This window comes from Solenopsis invicta, chromosome 8 (genome assembly GCF_016802725.1).
Source record: "Solenopsis invicta isolate M01_SB chromosome 8, UNIL_Sinv_3.0, whole genome shotgun sequence".
Classification (NCBI taxonomy): Eukaryota; Metazoa; Arthropoda; class Insecta; order Hymenoptera; family Formicidae; genus Solenopsis; species Solenopsis invicta.
In genome coordinates this window covers 17399731-17423777 of record NC_052671.1, presented here as the reverse complement: position 1 = coordinate 17423777, position 24047 = coordinate 17399731, and the positions used below count along the sequence as shown (strand labels likewise).

Sequence of the window (24047 nt, the reverse complement as noted above, 5' to 3'; positions counted from 1 at the left end):
TACCTGGAGGGATACGAGTTCACGGTCATCACTGACCACCAGGCCCTCCAGTGGCTGCGCCGCCTGGATTCCCCTACCGGCCGACTCGGCCGATGGGCGCTTGAGCTCCAGCAGTACACGTTCGACGTCCGGTACCGCGCGGGAAAGCTGAACCGGGTCGCCGACGCGCTATCCAGGTTACCGGCCGTGTGCAGTAACCAAGCACACCCCGCGTACCCATGGTACCGCCGCCAGCTCCTCCGCGTACGGGACCGACCGGGGGATTTTGCGGATTACGAGATCCGACAGGGTCGATTATACCGCCGTATACTCCATTCGACCAACTTTAAAGACGAACCCGCCGAGACATAATGGAAGCGATGCGTACCTCGCGACGAAAGAGGGGCCGTGCTGGCACGGGTACACGACCACCCTGCCGCCGGTCACCTCGGCATCGCCAAAACCATTGCCCGTGCCGCGGAACGTTACTACTGGCCGGGAATGTTCTCCGATATCGCGCGTCACGTACGGGCGTGCGCCAATTGCCAGGCGCACAAGAGTACCCAGGTCCGACCGGCCGGACTGATGCACGCAACCCACGTGGAGGCGCCTTGGGAACAGGTTACCACCGATCTAGTAGGACCCCTCCCACGGTCCACCAACGGAGCCGCTTAGCTGCTGGTCTTGCAAGACCGCTTCACCAAGTGGGTGGAGCTGGTGCCGCTGCGGCGAGCAACCGCCACCGCCATCGCCCAGAACATCACGGACCGCGTCGTCTACCGCCACGGTTGCCCCGAGATCCTAATCTCCGACAACGGGACACAATTCGTGGCGGGGCACGTGCGCGAACGGCTACGCGACCTGGGCATCCGCCACCGGACGGCTCCAGTGGACGCCCCTCACTGCAACCCCGTCGAAAGGACCAACAAGACGGTCAAAACCATGATCGCGCAATTCGTGGGCCGGGATCACCGCCGCTGGGATCAGCACATTACGGCACTGCAGTTTGCGTATAACACCGCCGTCCACGACGCCACCGGCTACACACCCGCTTACCTGAACTACGGGAGCTCGAGACGCCACCACGGGACACTGATGGGAGACCCGCACCGACGGCCGCTCCAGCCACCAACCAGCGACGACTCCAGGAAGCATACGAGGTGGTCCGAACAAACCTCGCCCGAGCCTTCAACCGTCAAGAGAGGTATTACAATTTGAGGAGACGGGCATGGAAACCCGCCATAGGAGACATCGTCTGGAAGAGGGACCATTCCCTCTCGAACAAGGGCAAAGCCTTTAACTCAAAATTAGCCCCCAAGTACATCGGACCGCTGGAGGTCCGAAAGATTCACTCGCCGGTCCAAGGTCGGTAAATGGCGCGTCGGTAGCGACGCCACATAAGGTCTTCCGCCGCACTTCGAGCTGTTTGGATCCAAAATGGCGACCACAACGCTCAGCTGATCAAAGGTCCATAGATAGACGCGACGACAGGTACGTCGCGTCTATCTACGGACCTTAAGCTAATCAGCCAAAAAATATAATGTTTGATTTTTAGGTAAATGTTAATGTTTAGGCTGTTTAAAAGTTAAGTTAAGTTAAAAAACATAAAAATAAATAATACTTGGTCGAAATTAGAAAAATAAACTGCATGCATTCTCAAATATATTAACTAATTTTATTACTAACTCTGTGTTTAAAATAATTAAACTAAAAATTAAATTTTCCAATAATCTTATATTTTTATTAATAAACATGTAATTATAATAATTAAAATAATAACTCAAATAATACATTTTAAATGGACTTTAACTGGTGATTAAAATATTGCAAAGAAAAATTTATTTAAATAATATTGCTATTAAAATAAATATTTAAAAACCATAACAATATTGCTTTGTAAATAATTTTGATTTTTAGATAATAGATTGCCTATAAGCACTTTTTGAAGCAAAGGATTTATTTTTCGTTAAAGGTATTTTCTTTTTTTGATCGTTAACAAAAATAATTTGTCGAATATGAATATATCGACTTAAAATATTGTAGAAGAAATTACAAGGTTTGGTACGTTCCGCACAAATGTTTGAGATAGTTAATTCTTTATAAGGTGCCCATTTTTCGATCATTTGTAATAAATGCTCAAATAATCGAGGGTGCAGAGCACATCTATCAAAATGCGCTTGCAAATGACCTTCAACTAAAGAAATATAGTTAAATATACCATTTGAAGGATTTTCTAAGAATCCAAAAGAAAGAGCTTTGGTATAAAATGAATACTGACCATTATCATCAGTAAAAGCTTTTAAACAATCACTACAAGCGTATTTTTTTCGTAAAACATAAGAAATTGCACTTCCTAGTACGTTGTTTATAATATTACACTCTAATCTATTTGTTATTGGGGTTACATAAGTGTAATTTTGTGTATTTTCATAAACAGGAGAATACATACAATCCTCTGGCGGAATCACAATTAAATCTTTTCCTTTCTTTGGTTCTTTTGATAAAAAAAATTGAACGTAATGCTCATCATTATCATCTTCATAATTTTTTTTGGTTTTTCGTGTGTCTAAAAATTGACATAATGTAATCAGTCGTAGACACCGTTTAGTTTCTAAAGCAGTTGGATTATCGTTTCCATGTCGACGTAAAGTCGAAAACAAATTTTCTATGGCATCTTGATTAAGGCGAGAGGTTAAAAAAAAGTTATATCCAGTTTTAAATAATAAATTCACGAGTGTTATAGTATTTAAAACTGACATTTTTATACCCGTCTGAACTGGTTTCCATGACTTGCCAATTATTATATTTTCTATTAAATCTAAAAAATCATCAATAATAGCTATTTTTACGTTTTTATTACTTAAAGTTATAGCTTCACTTTGGTATCTGCTATTCATTACATCAAACCAAGCTCGAACCTTTCTTATAAACCAAGCTGTAGTTTCAGCTTCTTTATCTATCATTTTCAGTTCAATCAAAGTTTCCAGAGCAACGGCAGTTCTTACATTAAATATATGCGCTGCTGGTGGTACTTGCATTTTATTAAAAGAAGAAGGCCTTAAAATCTCAGCTGTTATATTTGGTGCTAATTTTAAATCACTATGTCGTTCTTGAATTGCAACTAATTCTTCAAGGTATTTAAATCGTACTTCATTACATGGCAAATTTTTAGACTCTACAATTAATCGGGCTATTATAATGATGGAATTATTGGTTAACGCCATTCGTAACTTTTTTAAAAGATGTGGAACATCTGGAAAGATATAAAAAGAATTACCAGTTCGTACGGGATGATCTATAAACGGTACAACGTTATCCCTCGAAACGTTTACTCCTAAGTTGCGCCATATAGCTTGATTTTTCGGACCCATATCACAGACTAATCCATGAACCCTAAAGCCTATTTTCTCGATTTCTTCAACAATTTCTAAAAGTAATTGGGTCATTACACAATCATCTGAAGATTTAGACGTCAGATGCCATGAAATAATTTGCTTCCAGTTTTCTGTTAGTCCTCTGAGCATAAAAACAACAACAGTAGTGCTTAGTTTTGCTCGTTCTTCACACGTTGTTTGTCCAATAAATGACCCTGTAGTTATAGATAAAAAATATATATTTCAATTTTAACGTACTTTGGATTTCGAACCAATGGATTATGCCTATGAACTGTATAGAGAGACAAGGAAATGACTAAATAACAAAATATGAGAAAAAAATTATGTTATTATTATTACAATTTTCTTACTCTAATACTATTACTTATAGGTATCCTTATTAATACTATTATCAAAATCATTATTTTAATTACAATTATTATTCTTACAATTATTATTAATATTATTATTATTATTATACATTTGAAAATATATTCTATTTATCAATAAAAAGACTGTAGAAAAACACTCATGAATTAGTACTTATATACAGAGATATACAGAGTGTAGGAGTTTCTTTTAATAAGGATGCTAAGAATATCTATTTTTGTAATCATATTTTGTAATTATTAGTCGTAATATAAATATAAACTTCAGTTTGTATCATATATACCTGTGCTAACATCATACTCCAAGGATTTTTTAATGTCCATTTCATCCATCAAAACTACACTATCACTTTGATGCGTAGATGAATGAGTTTTCTTTTTTTTTTGCCATTAATGAAAGGACGTCTTTTAACAGACCAGGAGAGAAATCAAGTTTACTGATGTGTTTGCATAAAGTAGAATAAGCTGGTAAAGGTAACTGGAGGTCTTTTTTCAAATATAAATAGGCCTTCCATCCAACTGTAAACAGAAAGTATCAAAATTAGTGTTAATTCCATACAAAAACTAACATTACTTTATTTAAAAATTGAGGGAATTACCAGCGTATCTTATTTGTATTGCAAGTTTTAAGCATTCAGGAGACCATTTTGGTTGATGTGGATTAGATAATCCTGCAGCAAATTTCTTGAAAAATGGAATCTTTTCCAATTTTTCAGATAAGGTACAACATTTTTTCTTATAAGATTTCATTTTTGTTGTCATTTTAAGTCGTAATAATTTTTCATTTTTATATTTCGACTTTAGCATATTAGCTTTTACACGCTCTTTTTCTAATTGCAGTTGCAAGTATTTTATTTCATTAGCTTGTCGGATAGTACCTTCTTCATTAGAAATGTATTTTGTTTGTAACATAAGTGTGTCACTGTCACCATCAGTTTGAATGCTTGTATCTGTGACCATTTTTGCTGATGGAAAATGTTCATTTAGTGAATTTCCATCGATAACGTTCTCATTATCCCTAATATTACTGTTGAAATTAGTTAAAATCACCGGATTAAAGTCTTGAACATAATCATTTTCAAATAGGTTTTCGTGAGGAGTTTGTTGCCCTGCAAATAATAAATGTAATTAAAAAATAATTATTATTATCTAATATCCACAGATATTGAATAAAAAAAATATGATTCTGCAATAATTCTTACCAACTGCTAACTGGTTATTGAATGTAATTGTTGAATTTTCATCATTAAAAATAGTTGGAACAGCGTTTAGTTTTAATTTTCGCCATTTATCCTCTCGGTGGTTTTCAAATTGGGAGTCATCAAAGTGACGCTACATAAAGTAAAACGTGATAATTAATACGTGCTTGAAATTTAAATTATAATATTTTTAATTGAAATAATTCATTTACATACCTCGCATAACCTCGAAGTCGGTGCTATACTTTTGCCGCATTTTTCGAGCCATACTTGTTTTCGTTGCTTGTCTTTGGGAAACCGAAACATACGAAACCCATTTTCACTGCGATTCTTGCAATGTTTTGCACAACAGCCTACCATTACAGCTTTTCGTCTTTCCGACGAGATACGTGTCCGTACAGTGCCGTACACCATCAGCGCGAATGGCGAACTACGCACACAGTAACAACTATTGTACGACGTGCACTAATACACAGTCACTGGATCCAAAATGGCGGCCGTCGGAAGACCTTATGTGGCGTCGCTACCGACGCGCCATTTACCGATCTTGCGCCGGTCGTCGTCGATCTACGGGACAAACGCGGTAAGTGGCATCGCCACATACATGTGTAAGACCTTAAGCCGGGTCATCGGCACGAACAGACCCGAGGAACAGACCACGCGGAGACGGACCGTGAAGAAGCAGCCGACGCGGGAGCAGACGACGCGATCGCAGACGACACGAGGATGGACGCCATGACAGACGATGGCGGGACCGACGAATCCGGAGCAGACGACGCCGACGATGATGCTGCAGGAACAGACGACGAACCGGCCAGCAACGGGGCTCGTGCCGATCACGCCCGGACGGCGTGACTACCGGAAGGGAAGGAGCTACCTCCCCCAGTTCAGGACGATATATAAGGGGCGCCGCCGCAACCAGGAACCTGCAGAAAGATCGAATCCACCATGGAAGCAATTCTGGACGCACTGTTAAACGTACCGAGCAACGACGCCGAGTTCGACGGGCTCTGGAAAAAGATGATGGAGACGACACCGAGCGCACCAGGACTGTTCCCGTCGCCCCCTCAGCGGCAGACCAGACCGAGCGCCGACCAGAACACCGCCACGGCAGCAGACCAGCCCACGTCCATCAACTCGCCCCTCGTCGCGACCGACTCACCGGTACCGGCTAAGCCATCCCGTGCCAAGCCCAGGGTTGGCATCAATTGTCCAAGGTGGAAAAAACCCCCCGGTTTTTTCCACTTTTGTCCGCCCCGAAAGAAATGTATATGATGGACAAAATGGACAAAATTGGACGAAATTAAAAAAAACACAATAAACTGAATAAACTCTCAGGAAAAATAAACTTTATTAAATACAAATAAAATATAAATTTTTAAACACACAGAATATTACATTAAACATATTTACTTTGCCAGTATATAATTAACAAAATTAAATTTTAAATTGACCTAACTGGCTAAATTAAAATAAAATAAATGTTTAAATTAAAAAACGTCCATGTCTTCTTATAATCTCAGGAAAAATAAACTTTATGAAATAAAAGTAAAATGTAAATTTTTAACAGAATAAAATAAACACATTTACTTCGCGTCTTTGCCAGTATATGTATAATTAACGAAATTAAATTTTAAATTGGCTAAATAAAACAACTGGCTAAATAAAAGTAAAATAAATTTTTAAATTAAAAATCATCCATGTCTTCTTTTTGACTAACAATCATATTGAGCATTCGTCGGCTGGCAACAAGTTTTGACGCTTTTTCGATTCCTAGACGATTTCTTAGTTTGGTTTGTATTATTCCAAAATTGGAAAATATTCTCTTTATGGAGGCTGACGAAGCAACACATTTTTGCAAATGTAAGGAAAATTCAGAAAATTTTAAATTTACAGTATTGGTTTTTAAAAGAGCCTCCCACCATTGTATGGAACTTAGTTGTTCTCTCATTTGATCATGAAAAAAACTGTTCGGAAACGGAGATATTTTAAGCCGAAATTTTATAAGTAGTGGTAAAAAATCGGACGAAACTTCTTCAGAAAGCCACGTACGTCCTGCTTTCTCAAGTTCAGAATCTAGTTGTAAATCCAAATTTTTGGGATTTAATAAAAAACCAATAATATGGGCTGGGGTAATGCAATCGTCAAATCTTTTTTTAATTAAATCATTATATGGAAGCAGAACGTCATTTGTGGATAATTCTTTTAACTTTAAAAATTCGGTTAAAGTATCTGAAAGAGTGGCATTTTCTGACTGTAATTTATTTAAGGCTGCTCGAATTGGTTTTAATTGAGTTATAAGCGACTTTACTTCTTTCATAAGACCAATGTTTTGAATAATATCAACTATATTTTTTTCAATGCTTTCCTCGTGGTTTTTAGCAATTTTTAGATAAAAATCACGGTTAATGACAAAAACCTCTAAACATTCTATAACACTGTTCCAGCGGGCTTCTCCTGGTAACTGTGGAATACGAAAATTTTGAAACTCGGCTAAGAGACCTTTAGCTGCATGGTTGTTTCTAAAATATTTGCTTAATTCTACAACTTGTTTAATTATAGTTTTAACATTAGAAAGTTTACAAATATCGCCACATAATAAATTTAAAAAATGCGCCGCACAGCCATTAATAATAAAATAAAAGTCAGATTCATTGTTAAGCTTCTTTTGGAGGTCACTGCGCATTTTTTTCATTTTAGCTTCATTATCGGACACAAAACTTTTTACAGTACATCCAAACCTATTTTCTGCTTCCATAATGTCTTTCACAGCCAAATCAAGACAATATTTACTCGTTTTTTGGTTAGAACCAGTTTCATACGATGACAAAAAGAAAGATTTTTCACCATCAGAGACACAACTTGCTATCACTGGTTCGTTATGGATAGCAGACCAACCGTCTTGTATCAGTGTAACCGATTTACCATTTAAATGATTTTTTGCGTCTTCCTGGGTTTTGTTATAAATTTTATTTAATAATTCGCCAGCCAGTTTTTTTCTGTTAGGTGGAGTGTATCCCGGTCTTAAATCACTTATCATTTTTTTAAAATAAAAATTTTCAGAATGTCGGAAAGGTACACCAGAAGAATAAAAGTAAGATGCTAAGGATAAATCGAGTTTTTGTTTATCAGTTTCGGTTGTTTTAAGTAAGAATTGATTCAATTTTTGTTGTTTTAGTTGTTGAATTTGTACTTGAACATCAGGCTTCCTACGCTTTCGGCTAATATTGATTGCTGGATTATTAGAATCTTCAGTTTCTGAACCCGATGAACCCTCCGTTGAATCACATATATCTTCTTTTGCATCTTGTTTTTTAGTACATTTTTCAAAGTGCTTCCTTAATCGGCAAGCCTTATTACTTACTTCATTTTCGCACACCTGGCACTTCAAAATTGTTTTTGTTCCTTTAGTTATTTCATAAAAATGTTTTCTGATTGAATCTTTTTTTCTACCAATTCTACCAAAGCCGGTGCCGCTAATTCTTGATTTCTGTTTAAAAACAAAGATATTAAAGTTTCTTTAAATAAAAATGACCCTAACAAAAATAAAAAAGTCTTCAGACATGTCTGTGAAATTGGCATATCATTTTCCAGCAAACAAAAGTAAAAGGGAGTTCTTGTCGCATGCAGTCGAGTTCTGTTCCTGGGGGTCACTTGTGTATCTTGAAACGAGGTGAAAATTACAAAAGTGAGGAAATTTACTAGCGTACGATCTATGTAAAATCTACGATTTTATTTGTCGAAATCTAGTAAAATCTGTTCACTTTTGTAATTTTCACCTCGTTTCAAGATACACAATTGACCCCCAGGAACCAAGGTCCGTGGATTGGCGTTGGAGGGGAAGGAAGGTCGTTGCATCCACTTCAACGATGTGGAACGAAAATGGCGGCGGCCATACTTTTACTGCACACTCGCTCACTCACACAACTAATAGCTGTAGTACCTTACTATCTACGTACATACACTAACACTGACTCGCTGTCTCGAAAATGGCGGCTATGCAACGACCTTCCTTCCCCTCCAACGCCAATCCACGGACCTTGCCAGGAACTATAGAACTTGAACGCATGCGACAAGAACTCCCTTTTATTTTTGATCTGCTGGAAAATGATATGCTAACTTCACAGACATCTTCCAGACTTCCAGACATGAATTGCCGTAGCCATAACATAAGACGTAGTACGTACCGTCCATACGTACTAATACGTAGACGTAACGTAAGAATTGACCAATCACATTAAGAATTGTAACGCTGCATTTTTGAGTAGATATGATTTTAATTGGTCAATTCTTACGTTACAGCTGCGGCAATACCTGTGTTGGAGGTCCTGAACCTGAACTCCTCTGATCCTAGAGGCTAGAGGCCCTTAAAGTTCCGAAGAATGTACTTACTTTTGAGTCAACAGAAATAATAGAAACAGAAGAAGTAGACGATGAATTGCCTAGCCCTGGCTCATTTTCCATTTTAAAATAATTTTAAGCACAAAATAATAAGTAAAATAATTAAATAATACTTTTCACCTTGGTAAACAGAAATAAGAAATCTAACCTAAAATACAGCACATGTGTCGTGTCTGTCGTGTGGCTAGAAAAAAAACGAAGTTGCAACATTGGTGTTAATCGATATGTCTCATTCATCGATTTCTGTTTTGCCGACTTTATTTCGTCCATTTCGTTCATTTTGTCCATTTTGTCCATTTTCTTCCAGTGCCCCGAAAAAAATGAAAAAAAGTGGACAAAATGCCAACCCTGGCCAAGCCGGTCCTGGCCATCCGTGCGCCTTCCCAAGGATTAATACAGGGAGCAAAACCGGCGAAGCGTCTTACTGCCCGGTCGGCCCCGAAGAGACCACCGGTCATTGGCGTACGGATCCAGCGATCCTCCGCAGCCAATGCAAAAAAATGGGCTGCACTCATGGCCGAGCCATCCCGGCCGAGCAACGGCAACCAGCATCAAGGCAACCCGCGGCAACCCGCGCCACCCAGACGACGACTCGCATCGGCAGAGCAACGGAAGGAGGCTTTGGTCGCCCTCTTCGGCGACCCATTGTCGGACCTGGAGGAGGAGTCCGCGAGCAGGACGCCAGCTACCACGTCCTGCGAACCTTCACCACTGCCCGCGGCCAAGCCAGGGCACCCGGTACGACCGACGACGGCCGACCCACGGGTCCACACCATCACCAAGGCGGAAAATCACCGATCCCGCACTACCACCCAGCGCTAGGGGCACCGAAGCCAAGGGCACCAGCGGCCCAGCGTCATGCGGCAACGTCGCCATAGCACCGACAAGGGATACGACCACCGAGTTCGCGGCCGGCGCCCCACCCGACAACGTGACACAGGGAACCGCGACCACCGCAACCGCACCGAGCAACGACGGGGAGACGCCGACACCAGCACGGCCGACCCGCGGAACCGGCAACCGCCCTGACCGACCGCCTATACCCGTGTGCGTAACAGAGGATTTAACGATGTATGTACCGTATTACGCGGCCACGGTATCACGAGTTTACAAGGTTCGCCTCGCCAACCGCCGCTTCACGCTCCGGTTTAGTCGGGATGGCCAGTGCCACTACGTGCGGGAATTCCCGGCGTAGTGGCCAAAGTTCGCCACTTACAAAGGGGGGGTGATGTAACAAAACGCCCCTCCACCTCGCGCGCACGGCCACTCCACTCCGTCCACCCGAGCAATACACCGGCAGAACGCCACGTGCGCGCACCGAGCTAATCTGCCGTCGCGATCACGCGGCAGCACGCGCGCCGCCCGTGGCGTTCGGCAACGCTCCCACTCCGGGCCAGCCGACCGAACGCACGGATTGGTCCCCCCAACCGTGCGTTCGGATATATAAGCCGACAGTGGGAACGCCGAGACAGATCTTCCCGGTCCGCCGAATCCGACAGGTCGAGTATCCTCGACCACACTCCGACTCCCAAGAGGACGAGAATACTCGCCTCATCCTGACTCCCCTCGACGAGCATCCTCGTCGTTCCGGCTAGCCGAGTATCCTCGGCTAATCCTGTCCTACCGAATACCGTACACAGCCAATCACGGCGAGCATCCTCGCCGTGCTCCGTAGCCGAGTATCCTCGGCGAATCACCGCCCACGACGAGCATCCTCGTCGAGTCCGCAGGCTGGGTATCCCTAGCCAATCCCATCCGTCCTCTCCCTCAGGGAAGAGTCTCTCGTAACCTAAAGCCTCGTCAGGGCATCCGCGTCCTGACGAGAACTTCGCCTCTTTTTGCACGAGGCGGCTCGGGCGAGACGCGGAATCGTCGCCGTCGCTCCGATCCCGCGCTCCGCGGCTCCCCGACCACCCCGGACACCGAGTCCGTTTCAAACCACGCGATTTAATTTAAGTTAGAGTTACATGTATTCTTATGATTTCGTAGTTCTAGTACTTCCGTTCTTATTATGTCTCATTATAAGTTAGAATTATCTTTTGTCACTTTGCCGATTCATCTGTACTCTCGCGGTTATTAATTCTTGTTTCGAACTTCAGTCTTGGCTCTCGCCTAGCGCGCTCGTTAGCCCACGCGTCACCGCGCGCTCATCGTTACCACCGCTCGCAATTCCGACCGCGCAGCGGCAATTGGTCGCCGCGACCACCGCGAGCCAATCGCGTCCCCGCTAAGGCTGGGTCCACTTGTCACGAGGCGTTAGCCGCAATCAGCTATGAGGCTACATGTAAATATCACATCCAAATAAAGATCTAGTATTTTTATTAACTACATACCGAGTGCGATCATTATACCGAACCCGACCAATCCGGCGAGCTTATCCGCAACCGTATCCTGACACCTACCAGAACCGCACGAAAACCACCAGCGTTACAAAGTTGTCATTTGATGTAGCATTTGATGTAGAAAGAATATTGGAAACTTGATTTTCAACTATTGATTTTTTCAAGGATGTAACGGTTCTAAAATAAACGATAGAAAGTTATTATGATATAATACAATTAGTAATAATACCATTTGTTTAAATATTAATAATTAGTTGGTTGGATTATCATTTTTCTTAAACTTACTGTCGATATTCCAATGTATCATTTAAAAAAGTCATGGCGTTGTAATGACGAAAGGACGGTTTAATTTCATAAGTTTTAGATAAACCATGTGCCCCACTTTTTTGTACAAAGCTCTCTTTCTTTTTTATTGTATTTCTGGCTTTTCTGTAGCAGTCTTTTAGATAGAGCCATTTTGTCTGCATCTGCAGCAGAATAGAAATCTACAAATATAAATAAGAAAAGGTTAGATAATTGACATTCGCGTGCGTGCGTGCGTGCGTGCGTGCGTGCGCGTGCGCGTGCGTGCGCGTGTGCGTGTGCGTGTGTGTGTGCGTGTGTGTGTGCGTGTGTGTGTGTGTGTGTGTGTGTGTGTGTGCGCGCGTGTGCGTGTACGCGCGTGCGTTCATGCACGTAGAGATAAAGTATTCGTAAATAAAGAAACATAATTATATATATATAAATGGTACCTTTTAAACAGTCTCTGACTTCCTGCCACAAATGATCTTTCTGTTTCCTTCCTCGTTCTTTTACGGGTATTCGATAGTCATACAGGGCTGGTCTCTCTTTTACTGTAGCTATTAAATCTTTGTCTATGTTTTCTATTAAATTATCGTGGGCAGTGCTTTCAAAATTCTCAGCAATATTTTCTTTATCAGCAGTATCTATTTCAATGGCAATGTTGCTATCTGTCTTATGCAAATGTGTCTCTAACGAATTAAAATAATTCAGATTAAGTTTGGTGAACAACGAGGACAAATTATGCTTTATTGACATACATTTGATGTGCAATTTGGAAAAGATTCATAGTATTCTCTAAGCATCAATTGAATCAAATGTATATATACACACACACAAGCAGCCATACCATCTATAAAGAGGTTTCTATTGTTATCCATAAAGAAATGATCACAGTTTGTAAGGCAACTGTGAGAAATTCTTTCATTTTTGTAACGCCAAACAACCCAGCTACAGTAACCACATTTAAATCTCTCCTAGTTAATAAAATATAATTTTATTGAATTTACGTGAAAACGTACACATGTGAGACAACGTTTTTAACACATGTTATACTATATATTTATATACTATTTATATATTATTACTTACCAATGACGACATGCTCCTTGAACATAAAAAACTGATGCGATCGACAGAAAACTTTTTTTTTAATTTGTTTCTCACTTGGGACACGTGTTGTCTACGAAAACATTTCACAAAAGTGAGGTTAATTTTTTCGTTTTAATTCCGTTACGTGAAACATTCATACGTGGGGAGCCCAGTCGTCAAAAATTGGAACGGAACTGAAACGAAATTGCTCTGATTGGCTGACCTCCCACCATATCTCCTTTCCGTAACTGTTCCGTTCCGCTATTTCTTCCTTCGTCGGGATGCACCCTAAGACATTAGAAAATTTGAACGTTTAAACGACGTTTCGGTGAATGTGTACACTACCGAATTGGACAACAAAGAAAAAATACAATAAGTTGTACCTTTACGCCTGACTGAAGATAAGAAGGAGAAACACGTAAATCTTTTCTTTCTTTTTTCTAAGACTCACCAAGCTCCTGCCTTGGCATTTGCCCTCAATCCCACAGGGAAAACCACGGCTCATAAACCTGGAGCGAGGCAGTCTTCTTTTTGTTTAAACAACCAGAAGGCTTGTCTTTATAATTTCAGCGCATCCTCAAATGCCCAAAAAGAAGCGGCTCCCAGCAATCGTCTGAACAGGATTTTTTGCCTTAAAAAAAAAAAGAAATACACGCGAGTAAACAATTTTATAAGATAAGGAATTTAACTAAGCTCAGAATATTTGTTTCTAAAGAAAATTTATCTCTCTTGAAATGAAGCCAATCTATCTAAATGTACCACTTTATTTTTATGCTTAGGCAATTTCCGTATACGATAAACTACGTCATTGAATCTTTCGACAATTTCAAACGGTCCTTCCTAACTACTTTGCAGTTTTGGAGACCTACCTATTTTCCTACGAGGATTGTGAAACCATACTTTCTGTCCAAACTCAAAGTGAATAGAGCGAACCTTTTTTTTTTATAACGGAGAGGAAATGTGTTACCGCATACCCCAGGCCCCGGGGGAGGCCTGGTTATGTGTGGCTCTTCCCCGCCGACGACGTGTCGACGGGGACATACCCACTAAAACCTCTCCGGGTGTCCTGCCCTGGTCCGTGACTGGGGGGCTCCGGGAACGTGTGCAGCATACTTCCGGAGTCCCCCGGAACCAGTCGGCCTAGGCCGATTCGACACGCCGGGTGCACCCTAACGTGGGCGCACCCGGCAGGGCTTGTGGGCCTGATCTGCCCTAGGTCGGGGGAGGGGGACACCAGCCCTTCCCCGCCTCTTCCCCTGATGGTTTTTGGGGGTAAAGCCCGGGGTATCCGGCCCTCGCCGTAGCCCCGGGCCTCTTCGCGCGCCGCGCTGACGGCGGCGCGGTCCTCCTAACTACTCTGGAGGCGGAGAGGGAGAAACTTCCTCCCCCCCCGGCGAGGCAGAGGGGGGGTACGGCTCCGCGTTACATCGCAGAGTCGTCCCCTCCGGATCGTCAGGTCGGATCTGCCTCGCCGGGTTCACCATTATTATTGCGAAGGGCCCCCCTCCTCCCACGACTGCGCGTCCCGAAGGCGGGGCCGGCATCCGCTAGGGAGGAGAGTCGCCCCCTCGGGAGGATCGCCCCCTCGAATAGAGCGAACCTTACGATCATAAACCTTTTTCATTTTTTGAGACGTAACATTTAAATGTTCTCTAACTCCGATATAAATCTGAGAAAGTTTTTTTCTTAATTTTGAAACATAATCTCCTCTAGAATTAACTGAATCGGAACCAGGAAGTTTTCCACGGAGTAAATCTAAAGGCAGTCTCAATTCCCTAACAAAATTTATTTCCGCAGGGGTCAAACCAGTGGCCTCATGCCTTGAAGATCTATACTCTAAAAGACTCATTGGAATCCACCGACTCCAATCTATTTGATTTTCTGTAATAAATTTTGCTAAATAATCCAACAAAGTTTGATGTTGACGTTCCACTTGACCATTAGACTGCGGATGAAGAAGAACAGTCCTGGTCTTCCTTATTCCAAGCAAACGTGTCAATTCTGAAAACATTTGTAAATCAAAATTTCTGCCTTGATCAGTATGTAACTCCAAAGGAATACCAAAACGAGAAATTATTTGACTTACAAAATCTTCGGCAACAGTTTTAGTTTTGAAATTTTTTAATGGAAATGCCTCTACCCATTTTGTGAAACAATCAATAATAACTAAGAGATATTTATTTTCTGAAGAAGATTGGGGAAGTGGACCTAAAACATCCATTTGGATTCTTTCAAAAGGATAAACCAGAATTATAAATTTGCAATGCTGATTTTTCTTTATTGGAAGGATCTTTCCTTCTTGCGACAAAAAACTATGAACTGTAGAAAGTATCAAATTTGCGCGAGTGGTACGAACAACGTGTAATCAAAGTAATATTAGCGTTGCTCGACGAGTTTCAGGAACGCGATAGTGGTTGGGCGTTACACCGAATACAGAACTTGATGGTGAATATAAACAAACTTAATCCTATGCACGCGGGATGTTACTTTGAAGTGTCGCTGTCGGTAAGTGACAAACGTGCGGTAATGAATGTGCAATCGAAAGACAATGCTTGCTTTGCCTGGTCGGTGGTGGCTGCCTTGTATCCCGCCGAAAGAAATGCATCCCTGGAGTCGTCGTACTTGCATTATTCGACTGTTTTAAAGTTTGACGATATACAATTTGAAAGTGAAAAACATTGGAAAATTTGAACGTTTAAACGACGTGTCGGTGATCGTGTACGGTACCAAATTAGACAGAAAAGAAAAGATACAATATGTTGTACCATTACGCCTGACTGAAGATAAAAAGGAGAAACATTTCAATCTTTTTTACGTGGAAGATAAACATGACGTCACCCACGGCCACTTTGCATGGATTAAGAATCTGTCGCGACTGGTCAGCTCACAGCTAAACAAATATAATAGAAGGAAGTTTGCGATCAGTAAGTATAATAATATAAAAATTTTTGCACATTTAATTATTGTTTAGTAAAAAATAAATTTCTTTTGTAACGATACGCCCCTCCATCGTCCGCGCACCTCCACAAGCCGTCCGTCCACCAGACACCGAGCGTAACGAAAAGCCACGTGCGCGCATAACCTAACCTCGCGGCGCAATCACGCGGCGACACGCGCGCTGACTGTGACGTTCCGCAACGTTTCCACTCCGGCTTAGCCGACCGAGCGCGCGGATTGGCGCACCCAGCCGCGCGTTCGGATATATAAGCCGGCAGTAGGAACGCATAGGTCAGATCCGTCCGATTCTCCGACCTGGCCTAAAAGCGACCGAGCATCCTTGATCGCTCCTGGAAGACGAACGTTCTCGGCGCTCTCCAGCTCCTTGACGGGCATTTCCGTCGTTATCCTCAGCCGAGTATTCTCGACCAGCCAAATCCGAGATCCTCGACGAGCATTCTCGACCAATTACGTCCAAGATTCTTGACGAACATTCTCGTCATTATCCTCGACCAGGCATTTTCGACCAAACACCATCATTCTCGAGTACCTTCGTCGCCATCAGACACCGCGTCGTATATTGTAATCTAATCATCGGTAGGGCATCCGCGCCCTGTCGATCGAGCGCTCTTTTTGCACGGGGCGCGCTCGGGCGAATCGCGGAGCGACACACCGACGACGGGCCGCACTCGCGGCGCCCTGCACGCAAGCGCCCATGCAACCGCGTTAGCCAATCGCGCCACGCTCCGCGACTCCCTTGACCGTACGGACCAATCGTCCGCGTAATCCACCGTAGCGTAATCTTAGTATTAAATTAGCCAGTTTAACCGCGAATTACTTCGTACCTGTTCGAGTTACTCTTAAGCACTAATTTTTATTCAACATTATTATTATGTTCGCCTAAACTCTAGTAGTCTCGCATAGCCGCCGTTATTATTGCCGGGTCTACAATGAGTCGATAGTCTGAAGTAGTTGGGAGGGTCCCAGATGCGCACAGACCCAATTGGACACCACCAATTATAGCGGCCAATGCCTAGAGTATTTCCGTTGGTCGGGTTAGATTAGATTATGTGATTGGTGGTGTCCGATTGGGTCCGTGCGCATCTGGGACCCTCCCGAAGTAGTCGTAAGTCTGAAGTCTTAAATCTTAACCTAAGTCGGTTACTTTTCAATTTTTCGCATCCACAATGATGAGTCGTTAGTTGTAAAGCGAGTCGTTCGGTGATTGTTGGTGAAATTAGATAACTAAAGTGCGTTATCATTTAAAACTTGCGATAGACTGTGATAAAAATGGATGAAGTGCTTATTGTTGTTTTGCTAATGCAAATGTCGTTGTATTTTACAGTGGGAACATATTACATCTTGAATAGACCCAATCGAAGGTTAGTTCCCTTAATTTACTATATAAATATGAAAATGATGATTTATTTAGCTATTGGAACATTAAATTAAGTAATTAATATTTTTTCCTTGCTATACTAGATGGTGGCGTAGACCTGTTAATAGGCTATTTTATCAACAAGGAGAGTTTATAAACTTGTTTCATGAACTAAAAGAAACCGGATCAGATCATGAAGAATTTTATAAATACGAGGTGTGATCAAAAAGTAAGGTAACTTTTCATTTTTATAAAAAAATATTCATTTATTCATCCAAAATTATGTTATCCCCTTCAAAATAATCCCCCTCTGATACAATGCATTTGTGCCAGCGCTTTTTCCAGTCGTCAAAACATTTCTGAAATGCACTTTTGGGTATTGCCTTGAGCTCCTCCAGCGATGCAGCCTTAATCTCCTCAATCGTCGCAAATCTTTTCATAGGCCTTTTCAATTTTGGGAAGAGGAAAAAGTCGCAGGGGGCCAAGTCTGGTGAATACGGTGGCTGAGGCATGATGATAGTATTTTTGGCCAAAAAAGTACTCACTAGTAACGACGAATTTCGCTGACACACGTGTCATACCCAAAACATCCGTTAAAATTGATTGGCATGAGCCAAACTATATGTTAAGATCATCAGCTATTTCTCTAATCGTGATTCGACGATTTTTCAACACAATTTCTTTCACTTCCTAAACATTTTCGTCGGTTTTTGACGTGCTGGGGCGTCCAGAGCGAGGTTCATCGTTAACATCTTCTCGGCCCTCTTGGAATAACTTATACCATTTATAAACATTTTTTTTGCTCAAAGTTGACTTACCGTACGCCACTGTCAATATTTCAAGAGTTTTTGAACACTTAATATCATTTTTTACACAAAAATTAATACAAACTCTCTACTCCATTATTTTCAACAGCAAAAAATCGCCGAGCACGTAAACACGAGTCTAACCTTTATGCCTCTTACATAAAAACAACACATGCTATATAGTCAAAACTGTGAACATATGATCGTGACGAGTGTACCAACAAAAAAAAAAAAATTTTGAAATTAGAGTGTACAGAGCGCGCAAAATTCAAAAAGTTACCTTACTTTTTGATCACACCTCGTACACCAGAATGGCTCCCGCACAATTTGACTGGTTGCTAGAAAGAGTTAGTCCCCTTTTAGTAAAGAAGAGCATGCGACGATCTTTCCCATCACAACTTCGTCTTATTCTCACTTTGGAGTAAATTGATAAATTTTATTTTTATCTGTGTATGTTATAACCCACACAACACGCGTGACTGTTAGTCGACTAGTAGCCGACTTTTCTCAGTTGACTTAAAGGCGACTTTCAACAGTCGACTATGGCTGTGTTCCGTTTTTACTGGCAGTACTGAAAATTTATAGTTCACGTCACATATACTATACATTTTCAGTGCTGGCAGTTAATATCGGAACACAGCCTATAACTCGACAGTGTAGGATAATATGATTTTAAGAAGGATAAAATAGAAATAAATATAATGATTAAAGATAGTTGTTATTAATAATGTCGCAATTTAATCAAATACGCGATTTAAATAGTTACATATATAGAGCGAATCTTGTCGCTTCAGTCGAATTAATAATATCAATCGTCTCTTGCAAAAGTTCACGTAAAAGGAAAAAACGAACTCGTGGCTAACTCTGAATTTCCGCACTCTGTCTCTGTTTATCTCTTACTCTGTCCTTATACACTCTGTCTCTGACACGGAGCACTGTCTCGGCTCGCGACTCACAGCGGACTCCCGCTCGCTCGCGCTCTTCCAAATTCCGACAACATATAAGGTCATTACGATTATCGACCGATAACAATCGATCTTCGATCCCTCGATCCTTGTCCGATATCTATTCTCCTACAGCTCGGCCATTCCTGCTGCTACATTCGCCCTCGAATGTACATCTTCGACCTGCGTCATTCGGAAACCTCGTCATCATCTTCAGAATAATCATGATCGTCCTCGCTAACCCATGGCTTCATGTAGTCAGCCGACGTCGTTGTCCGACTTGGACCCTCACTCTCACCAATTTTTTGCACCACATATCTATGGTTGCGCAGGACTCTGATAATCTCGTATGGTCCTAAGAACTTGCCAGAAAGCTTCATCCCTGGGCCTCGCTGAGTGCGCTTGATAGCGACCATCTCTCCTTCGCGATAATCTCTAGGCTTCTTTCTTCTCCTGTCGAAACTCCGCTTGTTCTCCTGCTGCATTTTGACGATGTTTTTCCTCGCCTCAGCTCGCAATTCTTCTCGGGCGTCTTGAAAAGACTCCAGTCGCTCCTTCTCCAATATCTCCTTAATTTCTGGACAATCCTTCAACCTCGGATGTGTCCCTAAAAGCACTTGGAACGGAGATAAACCTAAGCTTCGATGAGGTGCAGCATTCAGATACTGCTGTGCTGTATCAAGGTGCCGATACCATTCATGCGGTTTTGGAGCAGCCAACTTGGTCAGTAGCGGTATGAGCGTTCTGTTGACTCGCTCAACCTGTCCATTCGCTCTCGGTACACCTGTTGTTATTAAAATGTGCTCGATGTTTTGTACCTTACAGTACTCCTCAAACTCGCTCGATGTAAAAGCAGTTCCTCGGTCAGTGACAATCCGTCGTGGATTGCAAAAAACTGCCGCTTGTTTCCTCAGGCGCGTTAAAACCTCATGCGTACTCGTAGACTTTGTAGCGTAGAGCCACACAAACTTGGAGAAAGCGTCGATAACTACGAGAATGTGATGATAAGTCTTCTTCGTCGACGGCAACGGTCCCAGATGATCCATATGCAGGGTATCCAACGGAACCTTCCCCTTCTCAATGGGATGCAAAAAACATTCCTGCTTTCCTTGCTTTCTCTCGGCTAGAATGCACGCAACACAATTGCGCACAATTTCCTCGACTCTTCATCGTAAATTTGGTATCCAGTAGTCATTCTTTACTAAACTTTCAGTCTTGTTCACCGAAAAATGGCCTTGCTCATGTGCTCGACGAATAATCTGCGCCTGCATTCTTCTTGGTACCACAAGCTGTAGATCACCATCGGATTCTCTAAACAGTAGGTTACCTCGTAACGTGTACTCCTGTTCTTGTCCGCGAGAAACTAATTCGCGAAGCTTCTTCACACCATCGTCTTCCTCTTGAGCTCTCCTGAGCCTAGCTGTCAACCCAGCGTCTGTCTCGTCGATAACCAAACACGCCGGTAACGGATTACGACTGAGCGCATCAACATGCACCATGCTCTTTCCAGGACGATGCTCTATGGTATAGTGGAACTCTTCCAGAAGCAATGCCCATCTGGCAACCCGTACGCACAGGTCCTTTTTATTCATTGTCAACGTGAAAGCACGACAGTCGGTCACGATTTTGAATGTGATGCCCAGCAAATAAACGCGAAATTTCTTCAACGCCTTTATTATAGCCAAGACCTCCAACTCGTAGCTCGGGTATTTAGCTTCAGCCGATGTCGTTTTCCCGCTTGAATAACAAACAGGATGAAAAAGGTTGTCCTCGTTGCCTCTCTGAAGTAATATTGCACCATATCCAAGCGCCGAAGCGTCCGTATGCAACTCAGTCTCTGCTCCCGCCCGGTACAGACTTAATACTGGTCCTTCGCTCAGCATCTTCTTCAACCTCTCGAAGGCATTCTTCTCTGCCGCGCCAAAATTGAATTTTACGCCTGTTTTCAGCAGACTCGACAATGGATGTGCTATTGCAGCATAACCTGGAATAAATTTTCTAAAGTAGCCGCTCAAGCCCAGAAAACTTTGTACCTGCTTAACATTAGTCGGCTCCGGAAAACGTCGAACTGCCTCAGTCTTTTTATTGGATGGGCGCACTTGTCCCGCCTCAATAACGTGCCCCAAAAACTCCACTCTCGTCTGTAGAAAGCAGCATTTCTTCCAGTTGATGTCAAGGCCAGCCTCACTGGCAACCTTGAGCACTCTCTCGAGCCTCTTCAGTCCGATATCAACATCATTTGAAGGAATGATCAAATCGTCCATGTACGCCATCACTATCCCTTCTCGTATCAGGTCTCTAAAAATTAAATTAACAAATCTTTGAAATACGGCCGGCGAATTACACAAGCCAAACGGAACCTTCAAGAATTCGTAGTGTCCGTCAGGGACAACAAAAGCCGTATATTTTCGACTTGACTCCTCTACTGCTACGTGGAAGAAACCATTTCTCAGGTCAAGCGTGGTAAACAACAGAGCGCCTTGCAATAGGTCTATCTCGTCCTCTATTAACGGTAACGGATACCGATCCTTGAGAATCTTTTTATTTAGATGACGATAATCCACACACAACCTGGCCGCCCCGTCCTTCTTCCGGACCAATACCACAGGACTGGCATACTCCGATATCGATGGCTGAATAATTCCCTCCGCAAGCCATTCGTCGATTTGTGCGTTGACCTCCTCTCTTTCCGACGGAGATAATCGCCTGGCAGACTGGTAGACTGGTTCTTCGTCCTTTAGTATAAGTTTCATTTTAATATTAGTTTCGCGCGCTTTATTCGGCTTATAATTTTCAATAAGGTTTTGTAACGATGCTCTTTGCTCCGCATTTCCCGCGCCGGTCACGTCCACGTGATTTATCTCAAAATCCGCGTGTGTCAAATTTATATTAAATATTTCCGGTATCGAATGCTTATTCTCGCATGTTGACTCTTGTAACGGACTAATGGAAATTTTTCCTGCTTTGAAATTGACCTCGACAGCATCCAAGAAGTTGGTTCCCAATAACATTTGATGTCGCATTAACGTGTCCGAGACTACTTGTATACACACGGAATAGTTGTGTTCGTCAACACGAATTTCGGCCTCGAATTCTCCTAGGGTCGTGTTATTATCTGATCCCACTCCACGGAATCGCATTCCGCCTAATTTCAATCGCGGTGAGCCTAATTTTACGTATTCATCCGCGCGCATCAGTGTAAGATCGCTTCCGGAATCTATTAATGCCTTTATTTGATGACCTTGGATCGAAACGTCTTTAACATATTTTTGGTTCCTAGATCGCGTTGCGGTAAGACAGCTTTTCGAGGTTCCCGCTTTTTTCGGGCATTTAGACGCAATGTGTCCGCGTTCGTTACATGCAAAGCATTTCGCGCCTTGATCTTTAGTCGGACAGTTTGCCCCCAGATGATCTCGCATACCACAATTATGGCAATGTCTAACTGTATCTGTCGGCCTTCTTTTCGCGTCACCTTTCTCAGTCTTCTCCTCTCTATTCGCGACACCGTTTCTTTTTTCAAATTTTGCCGAGTTAAACGCACCTCGCTCTCGCAGGGTTACCTTTTCAAATGCATTCAGAAGCGCCTCCACTGTGTCAAACCTTTGGATACGTGCCTGGTTTCGAAGCGCATCGTCTGGTATGCCCTCGACAATATATTCCAGCATCTCGTCGTTGTTGATAGGAACACGGTTTCCGGTAATGATCTTCTCGTGGACATACTCATGGAACGTCTCTTCTTTTTTCCACATCCGGTCCTCGAATTTTTTCCTTAGTGCCATCTTGGACTGACGGTGCTGAAACATGCTCCGCAATTCACCGAGAAGAGCGTCGAACGACATCGCAACATATTCCGGTTTCGAATGTATCCATTCCAGCGCTTTGCCCTTCAGTCGCATAGCGATTATTAGTCTAGCCGTATCATCTTCTAGTTTATACGTTGTCTTCAATAAACGGATCTGATTTTCCCATGTCTCGTAATGCACTGATTTACCATCAAAATAACCGAGTAAATCCGCGATAGCAGTTACATTTATTTTTGATTGTGCAGATTGAGTTCGTACGATATCATTGTTAGTGTTTTGATTTTCGTTAATTGCCACGCGTTCCATCCGCTGATTTTGTCGCAACATCTCTATTTCGCGCCGCGCTAATTCTAACTCGCGTCGCGCTATTTCTCTCTCTCTTTCGTAAAGCTCAATTTCCGATAGTCGTGCGCTTGTACCTTGCTGCGTCCTTGAAACGCTAGCCTGTGAGACATCCTCCGCATCGCCACGCCGATCGCGAGACTCTTCGTTATCCTCGCGTAGCCACTCGCCATTCGGATCAGCCTCCATCAGACGGCAGATCAATTCGTTCTTCGTTCCCGCCGTCGATAGATTATGTCTTTTTAGCATCTCCTTAAGTGCCTCTACTTTGTACTTAGTCGGATCCTTCATTATTGCATGCTGAATATTGTCCATTGCGACTTGCACGCAACTCACTTATAAGTCTCACAATATATTACACAATAACAGGTGTCTTTGTCTCTCGCAAAATTTCCTTGTGAGTCACTTATGTACACAACACTCTGTTTTCGTGTTTGTCTCTTTGTCCGATATCACTGTGTAACGACGCGCGTTGAACTGTTCTCGCATTCCAACGGTTTTCGCATGTAATATGTAATATAATATAATATGCGTTACGGCACTTATCGCTGGACGATCCTTATCGCTGGACGAATCTTATCGCTGGACGAGCTTTATCGCTGGACGAGCTTTATCGCTGGATGATCCTTATCGCTGGACGAGCTTTATCGCTGGATGATCCCTATCGCTGGACGAGCTTTATCGCTGGACGAGCCTTATCGCTGGACGAGCTTTATCGCTGGACGAGCTTTATCGCTGGACGAGCCCCCAGATTGTAGGATAATATGATTTTAAGAAGGATA

The 24047-nt window shown here is 42.7% G+C and overlaps 3 protein-coding genes and 1 long non-coding RNA gene across 6 annotated transcripts; all 4 read right to left on the bottom strand.

Moving 5' to 3' along the window:
* Positions 1-3403: 3403 nt before the first annotated feature.
* On the bottom strand, positions 3404-5370 carry LOC120358400. Of its 3 annotated transcripts, none has more exons than XR_005575364.1 (5): positions 5158-5370; positions 4945-5074; positions 4342-4851; positions 4027-4261; positions 3404-3568 (listed from the first exon to the last, which is right to left on the bottom strand). XR_005575364.1 is itself a non-coding variant. In XM_039452597.1 (4 exons), the coding sequence occupies exons 1-4, from the start codon at positions 5353-5355 to the stop codon at positions 4089-4091; spliced, it is 1011 nt and encodes a 336-aa protein (XP_039308531.1). In that variant the 5' UTR covers positions 5356-5370; the 3' UTR covers positions 3956-4088. The 3 variants fall into 3 exon arrangements, 1 of the variants encoding a protein (XP_039308531.1); XR_005575365.1 differs by having other exon boundaries at positions 4945-5037; positions 5158-5343; XM_039452597.1 differs by lacking the exon at positions 3404-3568 and having other exon boundaries at positions 3956-4261.
* A 2001-nt stretch (positions 5371-7371) lies between these two features.
* On the bottom strand, positions 7372-9607 carry LOC120358549. The gene is made up of 3 exons (XM_039453125.1): positions 9334-9607; positions 7683-8431; positions 7372-7405 (listed from the first exon to the last, which is right to left on the bottom strand). The coding sequence occupies exons 1-3, from the start codon at positions 9403-9405 to the stop codon at positions 7372-7374; spliced, it is 855 nt and encodes a 284-aa protein (XP_039309059.1). The 5' UTR covers positions 9406-9607.
* A 2223-nt stretch (positions 9608-11830) lies between these two features.
* LOC113002852 lies at positions 11831-12048 on the bottom strand. The gene is made up of 2 exons (XR_003268157.2): positions 11970-12048; positions 11831-11861 (listed from the first exon to the last, which is right to left on the bottom strand). It is a non-coding gene; the product is annotated as an uncharacterized LOC113002852 (long non-coding RNA).
* Positions 12049-20286: 8238 nt separating this feature from the next.
* On the bottom strand, positions 20287-23580 carry LOC120358548. Its single transcript, XM_039453124.1, has one exon. It carries the CDS (start codon positions 23578-23580, stop codon positions 20287-20289), a length of 3294 nt encoding a protein of 1097 aa, XP_039309058.1.
* Positions 23581-24047: the final 467 nt, after the last annotated feature.